The sequence below is a fragment of the Eriocheir sinensis genome, chromosome 44 (genome assembly GCF_024679095.1).
Source record: "Eriocheir sinensis breed Jianghai 21 chromosome 44, ASM2467909v1, whole genome shotgun sequence".
NCBI classification, from domain to species: domain Eukaryota; kingdom Metazoa; phylum Arthropoda; class Malacostraca; order Decapoda; family Varunidae; genus Eriocheir; species Eriocheir sinensis.
The window spans coordinates 11976830-11995291 of NC_066552.1; the positions used below are offsets into that span (position 1 = coordinate 11976830).

The 18462-nt window shown below is 41.2% G+C and overlaps 2 protein-coding genes and 1 long non-coding RNA gene across 6 annotated transcripts in view; all 3 read left to right on the forward strand.

Annotated features, from left to right (window-relative positions):
- The window catches only part of LOC126980494 (inositol polyphosphate-4-phosphatase type I A-like), a 99629-nt gene extending 90782 nt beyond the window's left edge, over positions 1–8847 (forward strand). For 2 of the 4 annotated variants that reach the window (XM_050830458.1, XM_050830457.1), the window contains exons 14-21: positions 36–1499; positions 2087–2211; positions 2507–2680; positions 3011–3146; positions 4212–4338; positions 5487–5618; positions 6608–6743; positions 7084–8845. In XM_050830458.1, the coding sequence (XP_050686415.1) occupies positions 36–1499; positions 2087–2211; positions 2507–2680; positions 3011–3146; positions 4212–4338; positions 5487–5618; positions 6608–6743; positions 7084–7216 (2427 nt within the window). In that variant the 3' untranslated portion in view covers positions 7217–8845. Of the gene's footprint in view, positions 1–35; positions 1500–2086; positions 2212–2506; positions 2681–3010; positions 3147–4211; positions 4339–5486; positions 5619–6607; positions 6744–7083 lie in introns of all 4 variants that reach the window. The other 2 variants (XM_050830460.1, XM_050830459.1) reach the window with 2 other exon arrangements.
- A 432-nt stretch (positions 8848–9279) lies between these two features.
- LOC126980498 (uncharacterized) lies at positions 9280–11544 on the forward strand. Its single transcript, XR_007733268.1, has 2 exons — positions 9280–10856; positions 10895–11544. It is a non-coding gene; the product is annotated as an uncharacterized LOC126980498 (long non-coding RNA).
- A 1353-nt stretch (positions 11545–12897) lies between these two features.
- Positions 12898–16711, forward strand: LOC126980495 (mitochondrial inner membrane protease ATP23 homolog). Its single transcript, XM_050830461.1, has 6 exons — positions 12898–13489; positions 13603–13742; positions 14408–14453; positions 14831–14912; positions 15830–16054; positions 16221–16711. Exons 1-6 carry the CDS (start codon positions 13401–13403, stop codon positions 16413–16415), a joined length of 777 nt encoding a protein of 258 aa, XP_050686418.1. The 5' UTR covers positions 12898–13400; the 3' UTR covers positions 16416–16711.
- Positions 16712–18462: the final 1751 nt, after the last annotated feature.

Consider the following 18462-nt stretch of genomic DNA (forward strand, 5'->3'; position numbering starts at 1 on the left):
ATTCACAGTAGTAAAAGTTGTCTTAATTCTTCCAGACTCGATCTTTGCTAAACGTCATAGAGCCATCACTGGTTGAGGAAGCCTTTGAGTTCCTGGACCAGATCCGAGTGCCTCAGAACCCCTCACGCATCCTGACGCTGGCCACACGCTCCTACTCCACCTACAACATATCCGGGTACCTGAGCCCAGAAACAGCCTTGGATCTGGAGCTGATGAGTCCAGACACACCCAACATTTCGATGTGCGGGAACCCTGAGCACAGACAAGGTGACCCAGAGAGAACTTGTACCATTATTACCACCAAAGAGATTGACATTATGGACGGCCAGGAGAACAGCATATATAGACCTACTGACGAGCCTGAGCCATGGGATCTGATCCAGCTTAATGTTCAGGCTAGTATCATGTGCCTCACTAGTAAGATTAAAACCTACTGTAATAGAATAAATGAGTCTCGGGAAAAGGGAGTGAGTGATAGTGCTGGCAGGGAATCACAGGATGGACTCCAAAACAGAGACAGCACAGTTGATGAAGTGGGACACAACGACAACCTGATAAACGGCGGCAGTGATGTGACAAACCCACCCACGAGGCAGGTGAGTGTCTCGGAGGCACAGAACATCACCTCAAACCTTGCTGCTCAAACCCAGGCCATGATTTCCTCCTCCGTCGGCTCCGATTCAAGTCATGCTTCTGGGAAATCTGCGTCGTCTAGTCTTGGGGTGGCCAGGACAAATGAAAGCCAAAGGTCCTCTTGCTCGGCTACTCCTGACGTGTCCCCCTGCGAAGAGGACAGTGGCATAGGGCTGGAGCGTGTGACGAGTGAGGTTGAAAGAACAGATTGTATCAGTGACGGCGGTCTGTCTGTGGATGAGGAGAGGAGGGAGGAGCTTCTTCCCCTTGACAAGACTGAAGTGAGACGTGCGGAAAAGGAGGAACATGCGATAAGTGACGTGCGTTATGGCAGTGACTCGAGTGTAATCAAGTCCGGTAAGCTAGAGTCCATCATGGAGCAGAGTATTGAGGATTTAGGGCCAAGCTTAGAGGCTGAAAGTAAGTTCAGTAAAATGTCAACAGACAGTGGGACAGAGTGTCCGGAGGGTGAAACTATAGGCGAACAGGAACCAAGGATGATTAATAATGACTTAGGCACGAGTGAGACGGACGAACAAAGTGAAACTCACCACCAGAAACAGAATGGGGAGGAAACAGACAAAACCCAAGATTCCACACCTAACACTGATGGAGAAGAAAGCAAGAGTAAAGACAGCTCAGAAACGGTTACCTGTCCACCCAAACACAAAGGCAAGAGCACACCGGAGGAGGTGGACTGGATAGCGGAGGTGCGGCCCAGCATGAAGAAGCTGCGCCAGGCGATGGACGGGCTCATGCGCACGGCCCGGCTGGTGCACAGTGTCTTCAGGCTGCAGCAGACTCCCGAGGCAGCCCAGCAGGCACACAACATCAAGTACCGGAGGGACATCTGCTTCTCCCAGGCCGTAAGTGTTATGGTGCCACGGTGCATGAGATGTGTGTGTTATGGTGCCACGGTGCATGAGATGTGTGTGTTATGGTGCCACGGTTCATGAGGTGTGTATGTGTGTTATGGTGCCACGGTGCATGAGGTGTGTGTGTTACAGTGCCACGGTGCATGAGTCACCCATATCCAAAGTAGAATACAATAGTCTTCAGCAGAGCCATGGAATAAGAATGTCTGGCCGCCTTCATCACAGACGTCATGTTGTTACCGAAAAAGCTGTACAAAATGCAAATTGAATCTTAGACAATAGTTTTTTTGTGCTCTCGGCATGGTCAGGCTCTCGAAAAAGTACCTCGAGCTCAAAGAAAAAAAAATAGTTGTATCAGCATCAGTATGAATTTGGCACAGCTCTTTTGGTAACAACTTGGCACTTGTGATGCAGGTGGCCAAACACTCCTATTCTGTGACTGTTCAGTTAAGCCTTCATCATTCATCGTTCTGCGTAACACTCACCATGGTAATATTCTAACCATCACTTACCTCCTGGAATTAATCACTTAATACAACAGGAACAATAAAGACTCACTCATCTGTCTTCCTCCCCAGCTGACCTCCCTGGTAACGGGCCTGATGACGAGGCTGTGGTGCAGGAAGGCCGACCCGCTCTTTGTCACGGTCCTGGCACACCTTGGCCCTCTGGCAGAGTTTGAGTGCCTCGTCTCCTGTCATGGGTGAGTGCTGCTGCTTCTCTTTCTCTTCTGCGTGCTGCTCATCTTCAACATTATATTCTTTAAAGTTTTTCAATGTGGTATTTATTATGTAGTATTTTATAGCCTACTGGATCAACACAGTAATTAAAGCGTCAAAAAATGCAGTAGAAAATGTGTAAAGAAGGTAAACAAACTATATTTGATAGAAAATTTTGAATGTGGCTGCTCGTATAAGAGGTGTGTCAGTGAAGTAAAAGTATCTCAGCATCATTAATATCCCAAAAGAGTCTATTTATATGGTGTGTTTGCGTGATAGGAATGACGAGGGCATGCTGAGTGACATGGTGGTGGCTGTGGAGGACCTGGGCACAGTGGAGTTTGTCATGGTGTCTGCCACGGGCCCCCAAGGTGGAGGGCGGACACGCAGCGAGGGCGCCACACCCCCACAGGTCTCCTACGAGTTGCCGATGCCTCACGTCTCAGGAAACAGGCAAGTCTAAACTCTTAGTGCAACTCTCAGTAGTCAGTAAGGAAATAAATATCTGTGCATCAGTCTTTTTGGGCATCAGTTATTTGCTTGGGAACTTACGGGTATTTTCTTTTCTAATTAGCTGTTTGTCTGCCTCCTCTGAATATAAAATTGGTTTATTGTTGTTTATATATATTTTTCCCTCTCCTTTAGCTTTCACTAGAGGACAGCAGTGGCAGAACTAGTCTGTCTGTGCCTTGCTGTGCACATGAGTTTTAAGTGACAGATGATTAGCATGAGTTGTAGTGTTTGTGGTGCTCTTGGTTATTTTCCTCCCTGCCACATCAACAGGTGTGGGCTGAGGGTGGTGCTGCCCGTACCAGAACACGTGTACAGCCTCCTGCCCACCACCAACACCCAGCAGCCCAACGACCCGCCCAGCTTCTGCATCACTCCTGTCCTCTTCAACATTGGCATCAACGAAGAGGTAGGACGGTAGCGTTAGGGGACCAGCAACATATCTTAACCTGGTAACAGCGACGGGCCAAATTTGTGGCTTTACCGTGTACCAGCGACGGGCCAAATTTGTGGCTTTACCATGTACCAGTGACGGGCCAAATTTGTGGCTTTACCGTGTACCAGCGACGGGCCAAATTTGTGGCTTTACCGTGTACCAGCGACGGGCCAAATTTGTGGCTTTACCGTGTACCAGCGACGGGCCAAATTTGTGGCTTTACCGTGTACCAGCGTCGGGCCAAATGTTTGCCACGATAAAGACTCCCCAAAAATAGATGATGCATAAACTGGTCACAAAAGTGTTGATACATATTATGAAATGGTTTGCGTGAGTGATGATTTTTTCTCATTTTCTCGCTTAGAGGGGCCTTTTAGAAACATGATCCCCGCAGCTGCCGGGTTAAGCATCAGGGTTGGGATATCCGAGTTTGTCCAAGATAAGCAGTCATCAGCAGTCCTGGTCAGCTGTGAGGAGAGTTAAGGAAGAGAAAGGCAGAATAAGGGATGTAAAGATACTATAAAAAGACACCTGGTTTCGCTGCTGTATGTCTCCTTAAAGCAATCATCCCAGTCATGTGTGAAGGAATAGAGAAAGTGGAAGGTAGAAGAAAAGATATGTACTGAGGCACTGAAAGATGACAACTACTTTCTTATCTTCTTCTTCATATTATTATTATTATTATTATTATTATTATTATTATTATTATTATTATTATTATTATTATTATTATTATTATTATCCTTCTTCTTCTTCTTCTACTTCTTCTTTTCTCCTTTTTTCCTACTTCTTCTACTTCTTTTTCTTCTTCTTTTCTCCTTTTCCCCTTCTACTTCTTCTTTTCTCCTTTTCTCCTACTTCTTCTTTTCTCCTTTTCTCCTTCTACTTCTTCTTCCTCATCTTCTTCTACTTACTCTTCTTTTTCTTCTTCTGTCCTTATTTTATCATATGGGGTTGGACGGGCCGTGAGTCTCTCCCACTCTTGACAACTGGCTTTACTTCTCCCTCCACACACCCTCAAGGCCTCCTCCCCCACAGGCAACACTGGCAGAGAAGCTTGGCACGGATGGCCCCCAGACACGCAACAACCAGGACAGCTACGAGCGCCTCTCCCAGTACTACCACCGGTTTAAAAAGCTTCCTCTGCCCCAGGAGAGCAGCAGAAGTAAGCCTCACTAATCTCCAGCTTCTTTCTCATGATAGCTTTTACCCATGGTCATATAGATGGCTGTATTATTACCTTTCGGCGCCCAGACACACATATTTGACAAGGCTTTCGCTGGAGTTGTGGGCATTTCCAGGGGTGCTTTTATGACCCTAGTGGAAGTCTGATCCTCCTTATGTACCGTGAACACAAAGAAACACTCATGGGAACACAACTAACCTCTTTTTCGGCCGTTAGAAATGATTGATGTAAGAGAAGTAAGCGTCTAAGAATATTGACTATAGGATCAGGTCGCCAGGTCACCATCCACCAGGCAGGCCAAGGAAGACATGGAGGCAGTATGTTGAAGAGGAATTGGCAGCACTGTTCATTAGAGGTGCTGAGGCAAAGGACAGAAATAGTTGGAAGTGTATCAAGGACCGTCTAACCTCATTAGAGATTATGTGAAAACCTGATGTTAAACAGAAGATAGTGATGTGATGTTATTGGTCCACTGTTCTGAGATACTGGCTTGGGGTTTGAGAATGGATGCCCTTCATAATGTTATGCAGCAGCTCTGAGTGTGAAATACCTTGCCATTACCCTTGACTGACATGGCTTGACACGATATTGACCATCACCCTTGACTGACATGGCTTGACACGAAATTGACCTCTCATCTCCCCCTTTTTTTTTTTTTTTTTTTTTTTTTTTTTTTTAAGGGGAACAGTGCTTAGTTGGCTATTTATATTTTGTTTATTGTTGTTGCCCTTGAGATGTTTTCTATGCTGTAAGGAATATATACTATATATTTACACACTTGACCAATGCCCCCCCATGTTCAGCTTCACACCCAGTTTGATGGGTGCAAATTATATTCTTTATATCCTATGAGTTTAAATGATTAGTGAAAATTGACAACGCAAAGGAACAGAGTCATTTTTTTATATTTCTTTTACTTACTTATTCATTTTTTGACACCTGTGAATACAATTATTTTTACCTGGAGACAATTAGACAATCTGATGCGCCTAGGCTTCACACGCATGAGAGTTAGTGAAGCGTGGTGTGTGACTTCCTGATGTTTTCTATTCTTTCTTGTGCTTCATTTTTAAACCGTCTCCCGGCCCTGGGTGAGGAGAGTGACAGTTGTGTGGCTTCCTTCGCAGGGGTTCCCTCCATGGGCAGTGAAGTTCCTCTGGTGGACCTGATCGACAAGCTGGGCCAGGAAGTGATGTCGTCGAGGAGCAAGAACCCGGCAGTGCTGTACCTGGCCGCCCAGTGCTGTCGCGCCATGGCAGGTCAGAAGCTGCTGCCTATTTTTTTGTAGTGTATTTTATCCCTTTTACTTATGTGTTGCTCATATTCTTATTTGTTGTTTTTACTACTTGATTTTTTTCATGTTTGCTTGTTTTGTATTTTAACCTCTTCACCATGATGATGAGTATCATCATCTCTCATTCATATCTCTAGATCCTAGAGATGTGGTGCATGTCATTGGACTATTCTACGTAGTCTGTAAAACCAGGATATGGCATGGAGGTTATGTTTTGTCTGCTTGTATTGAAGGGGTTAAGATATTTATTACCCTTCCTCTCTGTCCCTCTATTTCTATAATCTGCATTCTCTTGTCCTCTTTCTCCTTCTCTCTCATCACTCTCACTCTCTTTTCCTCTTTCTCGACATCTCAGGTGTTTGGGGGCCGCTAAATGGGCAGCTGATAGTGTCTGCACTCCTCCCTCTCTACCTGTTTTGTCTCATAATAATAATAATAATAATCTGATCCATTTTATAAGCTGTTTCTGTCTTTACGGTAAATGAGGCAAACTATATGTAAAAAAAAGGTGTTTAAAAGAAATTCCTGCAACACGCTCCTTCCCCTGAACACTTAGATGCAAATAGGGTCAAATTTAGTTCTAGAGGTGCCTTGAATCTCCCCTCATGAAGAAGCTTAAGTCATAGGAAGGAGAAAATGCAGACAAATTAAACCTGTTTCAGAGATTATCAGTAAAATGAATGAAAGATGGAAGATTCTGGTTAACTCTTGCAGTAGTATGTCAGACAAGACGGTGATGAGTTTGAGTAAAAAGTCTTGCAGTGGAACCTGACTCGGCATTGATGGGATTGGATGAGCATCGGGCAGAAGAGAGTAGAATTGAGGAGAGCCATAAAGCGTCCAACTGCTCAGGAAGAGTGAAAACGGACGTTAAATGAAATGATGATGATGATGAGTGAAACCTATTTTGTAGCATTCTTCAGCAGCTTCCTTTCTGATGCATGGCTATTCCAGGTCTTCGCTTCACCTCCTGCAAGAGTGGCAAGGACCGGACGGGCATGAGCGCCACACTGGAGCAGGCGAACATCTTGGCAGCAGAGTATGACTTGGCGGAGACTGAATTCCAGCGTGCACTGAACTGTATGAGGAGGTGAGGCATTTATGCGGGTCAGTGTGCAGTTTGGCTTGACAGAATGGAAAATTTTGTTTTTTTCTACTCACATGCAAGGTTACCAAACTAATGCACATTCCTTAGACATACACTAATGAAGGAGGAAATGTTTTGATTAGAGTAAGGCTGTTTTCTAGACCATATATACTAGTTTTGAGTTGTTATTTTTAAGCAAATTTAAGTGATGAGGTTCATGTAAGGTTGCTTCTCCTTCTCTGTGTGTTTGTCCTCTCCAAAGAATCTTAGAAACTATGTAGAGAGGGAAACCTTGTACAAAAAATAACAGATGAACAGAGATGATGTGCTGTTTTCTTCCCAGCGAGGGCACGAGGCTGGAGAACTGCCACAAGAGTACTGGGTCAAGGCGGTATGCTTTCTCTGCCATCAACCTCACCTTGTTCCCCAAGCAGTACCGGCCTCCGTCAGGGACCTACGGATCCAACCTCACATAGAGAGTGGAAGTCACAGCTATTTTTGTATTCCAGTAGGTTGTGTGGTTGCACTTCCTAGTCAGCATGTCACGGGTGACTGTGTGTGTGTGACTCCAGTGTGTCTAGCTCAGTGTATGTATGTGTTGATCAGATGAAGAGTGACTGATTTTCTTTTAAAATATAAATCTAATGAAAGTTTAACTTTCGTAAGAAAATTTTAGATATTATTATTATTCTTAAACCAGACTTCGGCTGGATTTTTGTAATATGTATTTGATTTTGAATTTTAAAAATTCATGTATTTCATGCATTCCACGCAGGGAAGGTATTTGTTGAAGTAGGGTGAGGGAGGCTTCAGAGATCTTAAGAGATGAGTTGACTTAGTGCATTGCACACACCAGACAGACTGCAGGCCAGATCTGGACTATGGCAAACCTTATACAAATCCTAACCTTTCCATTTTCTGCATGTCGACTCTTTTTAAAAAGGAAAAATAGTAAATAAAGGTGAAGCCTTGTTTATAGTATTTCTGTAACTGGTAGCATTCTGTAGAATTGTTAAACAAAACTTTCTTTTAATAAGAAACCAAAAAAATCTATGTGATTTAACAATGACTGCATTCTTATTAAGTTTTGGATAGACTTTCTGATGTGAAAATTTAAATGACTCATTGTCTTTGTGGTGTGTTGTGTGCGTGTCTTGTGTTAGAGTAGTGAGTCACTTCACCGGAGCAACACACGGCTGTCTCTAGAACGGGGCTCCTCTTGTGAGTTTCAGAGTTATTTATGTGTAAAAATTTCCAGATTTTTAAACATACTATCATTGAAATTATGACATCCTTGTAGTTCTTGTACTATATGAAAGTGCTTTCAGAAGTGTGTAGGAATGCACTATAAATTATTGACAATGTAAATATTGTATATATATTATATATTTATACTTGTATAGAGAAAAACTCTGTTGACCTCTCCGATGGTGGCACAGTGTAGATGAGCATTCAGTGAGTCAGCTGCAACGCTTCACAGATTTGATTGTCATATCAACTCTTTTTCCTTCTTTATGGAAAACTTTTGTCTTGTGCCAAGTGTTTTGGGCCTTTTCGGTGCATACTTGTAACACTCACACTTCACCGCCTCAACAAGTGTTGGGTGGCAGCACACTCAGGCAGCCTCAGGCGCGGGGAAGCGTCTCGTGTCCTGAGTGTGCCGCGTGCACTCGCCGTGTGTCGTGTGTTTGGCTTGACTTGTAGCAAATGATGTGCCGTCATTTGAGATATTGTACATCTATTTAGTAACAATTGATGTCATATTGACTTCACTAGAGGTTTTGTACAGAGTGAGAAAATTTTACCATCTGTTAGTGTAGATTATGTACATTGTAAAAGTTTTACATTTTTAGAGTCGATGATCATGTTGAATGTGTACTCTTACCTACGGTGTGTTGTGTCAAATGTCGAGGCGAAGCTATTAACACTGTTGCCAATACTAACACTCAATGCAAGGGCTTGTGATTTTCACGGCCCACTTGTTGTTGTAGATTTACACCACGTATAGAACTAAACAATCCAAACCAACTCTAAAACCATTTATATTCTTGAAGTGGCAAGCTGAAGGAATTTTTCTTCAGCTGTAATGCTTTCAGTTCTCTTATATATATATATATATATATATATATATATATATATATATATATATATATATATATATATATATATATATATATATATATATATATATATATATATATATATATATATATATATATATATATATATATATATATATATATATATATATATATATATATATATATATATATATATATATATATATATATATATATATATATATATATATATATATATATATATATATATATATATATATATATATATATATATATATATATATATATATATATATATATATATATATATATATATATATATATATATATATATATATATATATATATATATATATATATATATATATATATATATATATATATATATATATATATATATATATATATATATATATATATATATATATATATATATATATATATATATATATAGATAATACCTCTTAAGAGCTTACAAATCATTATTGTAGGTGAGTTGCACTACTTAGCTGAAGGTCTTAACACAAATCGTGTTCTTGCAACATGTTTGTTGTAAAGTTTGTAGACGTGCCGCGTGAGGGTTACTAAACAATTTTGTTTTGTCACAAACTAAAACTATCCAAGCTGCAATGTTGTAGGTCTAGGCAGCCAAAACAATGACAAAAAAGGCCCCATGAGCATAGCTCATGTCCTGTATATCACAACCTGATAAATACACACACACACACACACACACACACACACACACACACACACACATTCACACACACATTCACACACACATACACACACATACATACACACACATACACACCACTCCATAGCTCAGTCACACTGCTCCGTAGCTCAGTGGTTAAAGTTCTACGCTGTCAGGGTTTGCAGCCTGGGAGGCGGAGGTTTAAGCCCTGCTCAGGCCGGGATTTTTCCGCTAGCAAGGGGTGGCTACTGTCCCTCCTTGAGCAAGAGGGATGGGATGAGTGGTGTGTGAAGATCGCAGCATTACCTTGAGATCGACAAAAATGAGCCTGCTCCTGTCAGGAGGGTATTTGCTGGCGATTGCAAGTCCAACTTGTGACCAGGCCATGGTAGTGGTGGTGGTGAATTATACATACAGAAAACTGTTGAGAGTTATTGGTGAGGCCTTTTTAGAAGATTAGGTTCTGGTAAAAACTTATAAATGATATCAGGGAAAAAACGATGAAGATCTGGAAGAAGCTCGTGATCTTTTATCCATCAACTGTACCTGACCTTGTTTGATGAGTAATGAGAAGTCATTGTTTTACTAGTCACAAATTTTCACAGGAAAATCAGATTCAAGGTGTGCAGCTGCCACTTTGTAGATAATTTTCTGAAACTTAATCAGTGAAAATTATGTAAAACTCTGTCTGTTTTGAAATCCTTGATATATACTTACATGTGTTGGCTTTGTTCTTCTACGAGCAGTTCTCCATTCCAACTCTGTTCAGGCACAGGATCCAAGGTCTTTCTGCTCTGCTTCATATCTTTAATCTGAAAAATGTATCCAATCAGTTTACTATTATTTTGTTGTGTCGAATAATAGTCCAGGTGTACAGACGTTAGTGCATGTTGTACTTATTTGTTCATGTCACAAAATCGTCTAAGGTCAGGACAAGTTTATGAAAGGAAGCATGCATGTGTTTTTATAAGTGAAATGAGAACACTGATCACACAATACACACACAGAAGAGTTGGTATAACAGACTTCTCTTCCTTCAGGCTCAGACAGAATGCATTTTGGGTGGTGATGGTGATGATGATGATGGTGATGATTGGGAGGATAGTGTGTGGTGGTGGTGGTAGTGGGTTATGAGTGTGATGAGGGATGAGACTGGTATAGCCACTGCCCGTTCTTGAAGTTGCTGGTTGTGTGACATTATTTATTTGTCACTGATAGAAAGGATGAACCAGGGCATGAAAATAACAGACTGGTGTATTGGCACTTGAAGAAGAGGGGAGATGGTGAGAAGTTGGGGAGAGCTGTGAAGAGGAGGGGAGATGGTGAGACATAGGGAAAGTTGTGAAGAGAAGGGGATATAGTGAGACATTAGGGAGAGCTGTGAAGAGGAGATGGTGAGGCATTGGGAAGAGCTGTTTGGGTGGAAATGCCAGATCGCCACCCACCAGGCAGGCCAAAGAAAACATGGAGGTAGTGCACTGGAGAGGATTTGACAGCATTGGGCATTGGGGAGGCTGAGGCAATGAACATAAATAGCTGGAAGCATATCTGACATTAAACAGAAGATGATGATGGTGGTGTTCAATTTGGTGCTGTCCTTGATAAATAGTGAAGGAGGTGAAGATGAGGGGATGACTTGGCACCTTGATGACTGTGGTGTGTGACAATGGGGAGTGACGGATGGATGATGATGGTGATGAGGAGTGATGGATGATGATAATTATGACTGGTATGTGATGAGGGTGATGACTGACATATTAAAGCACCAGTAACCTCACCAAAGACGAAATAGTGACCCATGTTGTTGACCCAATCCACTGTGACCTTCTCTCCCCCTCAGAGAAGTAGTCAGTCATCTCGCTGGCTTCACTCACCAATGAAAAAAATATTGAAGTTGTTAATTGTTAGTGTGGTAGCAGCAGCAGCAGCAGCAGCCTTTGCATAAACTAATACTATATGAAGACAAACTTGTCATATTTCTGCTATTTTTCTAGATACTTCATGTTTAAAGAAAAGAAAACAATGACTTGTGTTTGATTTATCCCCTAATGGTGGGTCTTGCAAGGAACTCATCAGGATATTGGGCTATAGAATGGAACTTGAGACTTAACCATTCATACATAATTAGTGAGACTTAACCATCCTTACATAATTAGTGAGACTTAACCATCCTTACATAATTAGTGAGACTTAACCATCCTTACATAATTAGTGAGACTTAACCATCCTTACATAATTAGTCAGCACTCTTCACAAGATTTAACCCGATAGCAGCGGGGATCATGTTTCTTATTGGTTCCTCTTAGCGAGAAAAATGAGAAAAAATCATCACTCACACAAACCATTTCATAATATATATCAAAGCATTTGTGATCAGTTTATGTATCATCTATTTTTGGGGGGTTTATATCATGGCACAAATTTGGCCCATCGCTGCTTCACGGTAAAGCCACAAATTTGGCCCATCGCTGCTGCACGGTAAAGCCACAAATTTGGCCCATCGCTGCTTCACGGTAAAGCCACAAATATTGAGATGCAAATGCTTCACGGTAAAGCCACAAATTTGGCCCATCGCTGCTTCACGGTAAAGCCACAAATTTGGCCCGTCGCTGCTACTGGGTTAAATAAGGTAGGGCATGTGTTATTATTGAGATGCAAATGGTTTAGCAGAAAAAATGGAAAAGAGGGAATTTGAGACTTGACCATCTTTATATAATTAGTGAGCGCTCTTCACAAGATTTAAATGTGGTAGAGCATGTGTTAATGAAATGGAAATGATATAACAGAAAAAATGGAAAAAGAGGGAATTTGAGACTGACACCTTTATATAATTAGCAAGCACTCTTCACAAGGATATTTAAATAGGGCAGAACATGTGTTATTGAAATGAGAAAGGTATAAGAGAGAATGGAGAAGAGGGGATTTGAGACTTAACCATCCTTTTAAAACTAGTAAGTGCTCTTCACACGGAGATTTAAATAGGGCAGAGCATGTGTTATTGAAATAGAAAAGGTATAAGAGAGAGAATGGAAGATGGAAGTGATATTGACTAATGGCCGTATGTGAACGAGAAAAACTGCGCATGGATGGAGGTGCAGGGAGGAAATGGATGGTGTTGCTTCTGAGACTGTGTGGGGAGACAAATGAAAATGTGATCGCTGCTGAGAGACTTAATTGTTAGAGGTTTTTATTTGAATGTGTGTTGCAAGCTATTGATAATTATACTGCATGCTGGATATTGCTCTTATTCTTTGTTTATAAATTACAAGACCCATTGATATAAAGGTCTGACTCACAATGGGCCATCTGTAAAATAGTGACCAAAAGGATTTAGGTTTGTTATGCGAGTATTTTTTTCATAGGCTCGTAGTCCTGATGTAAACAAACCTTTCTTACCTCGCTGTCAGCCGGTCGGTCTTCGTCCCACACGCTCCTCGGCGACACAGATAAATATTAAGGAAGAGAGAGAGAGAGAGAGATCACACAAGTAACAGAAAAGGAGTTAGAAAAGCCATTGTAAGAGATAAAAATTTGTTTATCTAAGAGGACACGGACACATACTCAGGAAAAGGGAGAGAAATAAGAACACACAGGGAGGAAGAAGAGCCATTACAGCAGTGGAAATTTCCTTAACTAAGAAGACACAGACACATACTCAGGAAAAGGGAGAGAAATAAGAACACACAGGGAGGAAGAAGAGCCATCACAGAAGTGGAAATTCCCTTAACTAAGAAGACACGGACACATACTCGGGAAAAGAGAGAAATAAAAGTCCTAAGTAACAGAGAGGGAGGAAGAAAAACCATTGTAAAAGGTGAACATTCCCTTAACTTGTTAATTTGATGTGATCTGATCCTAGGCTGCCTAACGACAAGTTACCAGATGCAGGCGGATGCAGACCACCCTGAAGAAAAGTTACCAGAGATGCACGCAGACACAGGCCACCCCGAAGAGGAGACGCCCAGTGAAAAGTAAGCCTTCCTCCTCCTCCTATTCTGCTTCATGTCTTTTCTCAAGCTTACTGCTATTGCCCCTTCCTGCAGTCCTCTTCCTTCATATTTTAACCTGCTGGACTTTATCTCAGGTGGGGCTTTGACTTGTACCCTGAGAGACGAGGAGCAAAGTACAAGCCGTCCTTGACAAAGATCGCTTTCCTGGGGGAGGGCCGGGAGAACTCAGACAAGTTCAAGTGTGAGAAGAATGTGTGGAACTGTGCACAGACAAGTAAGTGTGGATAATTTTTACAGATAATATGAATATCTCACATGAGTTTATTTATTTATTTATTTATTTTTTTTACAAATAATGGCATTGCAATATATTTTTTTTTCAAAAATGCAGTAATCAAAAGAGTCTGGAAATCTAAAGAAACCTTAAAATATTGATGTATAAACTTTATGAATGCAGTCTAGCACATTATATATTGGCAGGAGGGATCAGGTAGGTCAGGTTGGGTTAGATTAGTTATAGTTAAGTTAGGTCATGTTAGGCTAGATTTAGCTTTGTTAGATTTGTTAAGTTTGATTGTTTATGATGAATGTATGATGACACTGTTACCATATTTCCCCTTTTTATTTTTTACTTGATACTCTTTCTCTATTTCCTGTTCATTCTTTAATTTGCCATTGTTCACATATGGTTGTCATGAAATCTCTTCCATTGTTGGTGTAGCTAATTATTTTTGTATGTTCTTTACTTAATATTTTTTCAACATATCTTCATCATTCTGTCCAATGTTCTATTCATATCATTCTGTCCTGTATTATATTCGTGTCTTGATTGTTCTACTTTACATTCACCCTTGTTATCATTGTTTTGCCCTTTACTCATACCTTCATCAATATCCCTTGTGTTCTACTCTCTTCAATATTCTCTCGTATACACTTCAGGTCCTCTTGTGAAGTTGATGCTGTCTGCCCTGAAGTCCTCTGGCTGGTGAGTAATTTAGTGATGACCATTCAGGGATCTGCACAGACCTCTTAATAGGGTTATGTCTTTAAAATGATAAAAGAGCTGAATCAGAAAGTCTCATAATATTTGTAGAATTAGGATAATAATTTAATGATAGCCACTTAGGGACATGCACATATCTTTTTAAGAGCATGCCTTCTTAACTTATAAATACGAAATAGAGTTAAAGAAAAAGCGATGTAGTTTTTGTATAAATAAATCTCCTATGGTATGTCTTGGTATCTCAGTCGAATCTAGATAAGTTACTAAAAGAAGAGAAACATGCTAGATGGAGACATGCATACATATTACAGGGGAGATTGAAGGGTCTCATAGATGCATTAATCTTTTTACTCTCTCAGTGAAGTGGATCTGACAAGACATGTGTCCTGCGAGGTGTGTGATGTGTCGGTCAGCGGCGGATATGATTCAGAGTTAAACCAGGTGAGAAGCAGCAACTCAGGTGAATGAAAAGAAATATGCAGTGAGTGTGACCAGTTTTGTGAGTCCCATGCGGTGACTCACTTAAACCACATATCTTTTATTATATCAGTATGACTTTCCTCACTGATAGTATTACTCTGAGGTAAACAGTATCCCTCATAATGTCAGCTACTAATCCAGGAAACTTATAGAGAATACATGCAAGATATAAAACTAGTCCTAGTTTTCTTCATTATAGTACCACTTTGAAAAGTCTAATTGACTGTTCACTACAACACCAAATGAAATGCTAAATAGATGATCTAAATTGCAGGTAAAACTAGATCACCCTTCTACTATAGAATACTATATAACCCTACATACTATTGAGTGATTTCATAGGCCATTCCCACCATTGCCGCATCTATTGGGATGCTAAATACTAGGCTATCTAGATACAGAAAAATCTTAGATCACCCTTATGCCACTGAATAAGATCCTTCAAGCTGTTCCCCACTACCTCCACCGATATAGTACACTAATCACCGGCACCTGATTTGTTAAATATCGTATTAGTCTTTATTAACAATGTAGCTGATTAGTCTTTTTTGACCCATTTTTCAAGGTGCAGGTAGTTGGTTCTGTTGATTTTTTATATCACTTTTTATGACTGAGTTTGTAATATGTCAAACTAACTCAGAAAATCCAACACTTCTAACTAACTTTATCCCAAAAATGGAGTAAAAGAACAAACTAACTACATGAATTAATGACTACAAATACTACATTAAAAAAAATTGGTGTGGGTGGTTGAGCTAATTGAAAACTAATTGAAACCATCTGAGATCACTCCTACCACAGAATAACTCAATATGCCGTCCCTCACCACCACACCAACAGAGGAGCTAAACACAGCCACCTTCTCTTGCCATGGACAGATTGTGGTTTGCCAGAATGTCGCTCGCTCAGAGGGACTCACGCAGGGGGTCATGACACACGAGCTGATCCACATGTTCGACTACTGCCGGAACAAGCTTGACTTCAAGAACATCGACCACCTGGCTTGCACGGAGGTCAGGGCAGCCAACCTTGCCCACTGCTCCTTCCTGTCGGCCTGTACGCAGGGGGATGCCTCACCCTTCAATATTGCCAAGGCCCATCAAGTGTGTACTTTACCTGGTTAATAATCATCACATCATCATCAGTTATACTAGTCCACTGAAAGACAAAGAGCTTTCCTCAAAGTTTTCCCACTTCTCTCTGTCTGTGTTTTGTGTCGTCTTATGCTCTTATGCTTCTTAACTTTTTTATCTCTCTTGTCCATCCCAGAACTGTGTCAAAACCAAGGCCTTGTACTCAGTGGTCTCAGCCCGCAAGGTGAGCAAAGAGGAGGCAGAGGCGGCGGTGGACCGAGTGTTTGACCGCTGCTACAACGACCTTGAGCCTATTGGCCGCCGCCTCCGTAGAAACTCTCTGGACATGCACAAGGCCTATAAGGAGCGGTTTGTATATGGCTATGACTAAAGGGAAGGGATTAAGGTAGTGGAGTGAAAATAAAATGTTGATATTCTCTTCTTTTTCTTTTTTTTTTATTTATGATATTAGCAATGCATGTGTGTGTGTGTGTGTGTGTGTGTGTGTGAGAGAGAGAGATTTTGAAATTACAAATTTCAATTATTAAGTGAAAAGAACTGTTGTGACTTAGCAGTTGTAAATATACCCTTGTGTAAATAATAGTCATTGTAGTCCATGGTATAAGTTCTGTATTTTTAGAAGCCAATAGGTATCTTATATTTTGTGAATAAATATGGATTGATTGACTCATTTTATTGTTGCTAAAGATATCTATATATCATTCTCACAATGACTCCTTTACTCTTCTCTGTAAAATGTAAAGTATATAAGAATGAAGCAACACATGTCTTGAAAATTAAATATCTGCATAATATAAAAGATTTGTTCATGGTAGAGAACGACAAGCAAATGAGTTATGACTCGTATGCGGGGTGTTGCTGTGAACGCCCTTCCACTCCCAGCCTGGTCACCAAGTATAACTGCAAACAAAATAAAAATTAAAGCTGTCACATTAGAACATTATGACTAACTGCTGAGAGCTACGGGGTATAGCAGGGTGCTCTGTGGTAGCCTACATGATATGCCTTCCTACATTCTACCCTGATACCACCAATTATAAGCTGCAGACAGTAGTAGGTTTACTGATGAATTTTATAAAAATAAAATAAGTTAAAACAGTGAGGGTGGTGGCAACTTGTGGAAGCCTAGCTCGTCGATCATGGTGGAGTAAGTGACCCAAAAATTATAATTATGGTGATGGTAAAAATAGGAAAACGGCCATAATACTGTTGTGCTGGAAGCTTCCTCCGGGGTCTATGGGCCTCTGGAAGGCTCCGGGAGGAGCGAGCAGGGGGGTGGGGACCAACACTTCCCGCCTGGCGCCTGGGCGCGGGTGGGGCCTTGCGCCCCCCTGCTCGCTCCTCCCGGAGCCTTCCAGAGGCCCACAGACCCCGGGGGAAGCTTCCAGTACAACAATACGATAAATAATGAGGGTGGTGGCTGCTGAGGGGGACAGCTTAAACGAGCCCTTATAGCAACGCCTTTCCTCGCTTTCCTCGCCTCCAACATCACTTATAAGCTCAAAAATGCTAACGATAGTAATACTGAAGTAAAAAAAAGCTATAATTGGCAAGATAAGGAGGGTGGCGGTCTGTGAGGGCGGTGGGGATCGAGCTTAAATTGGAGGAAGAATGGCTCGTCATGGCGACGCCTTCCCACGTACTTTCTCTTGTCCCTACCAATAAAAAAGCAATACAAGAATGACAAAGACTAATATTCAGGTAAAAATAGCTGTAATAGTTCAAGTAATGAGAGTGGGGGCCGGAGGGTGGGGGGGCAGCATAATGGCTATATATACGCGCTGGAGGGAGTCGATCGTGTACGTCATAGCCTTAGCGATCGACGCCTTAATTCCTGCACTTCACCTCATGCCTACTACTATTCAAGGGCTTAGAAATTATAAAGATAGTAATATTCAAGTAAGAAGAGCTGTAATAGTTCAAATAATGCGGGAGGTGGCCGCTGGAGGGAGGCGCGTCATCGGGGTGTAAGCGACGCCTTCCCCACCTCACCTCGTCCCAAGACCCAAATATCAATACAAGAATGATAAAGATAGTAATATTCAAGTAAAAATAGCTGCAATAGTTCAAATAATAAGAGTGGTGGCCAGTGGGGGGACAGCATAATATGGAATAATCGAGGCTTGCGAGGCCTACCAACAAACCTCGTCCCTATGCTAATAAATATAAATACAAAAATGATAACGATAATAATAGTCAAGTAAGAAGAGCTGTAATAGATTGATTGCTTGATAGTTTATTGTTGCAAGTAAACAAAGGAGAAGGGCCGGAGGAGCCATGCCATCCCAACCCCCAGGCAGTACAGAGTGTGATTATACAACTAAGGATACATATGTAAGTAGCACCAGGAAAAAACTAAAAATATACAATGGCAGGGGACAAATGCTAAAAAAAATAAAGGCCTTGTAATAATTCAA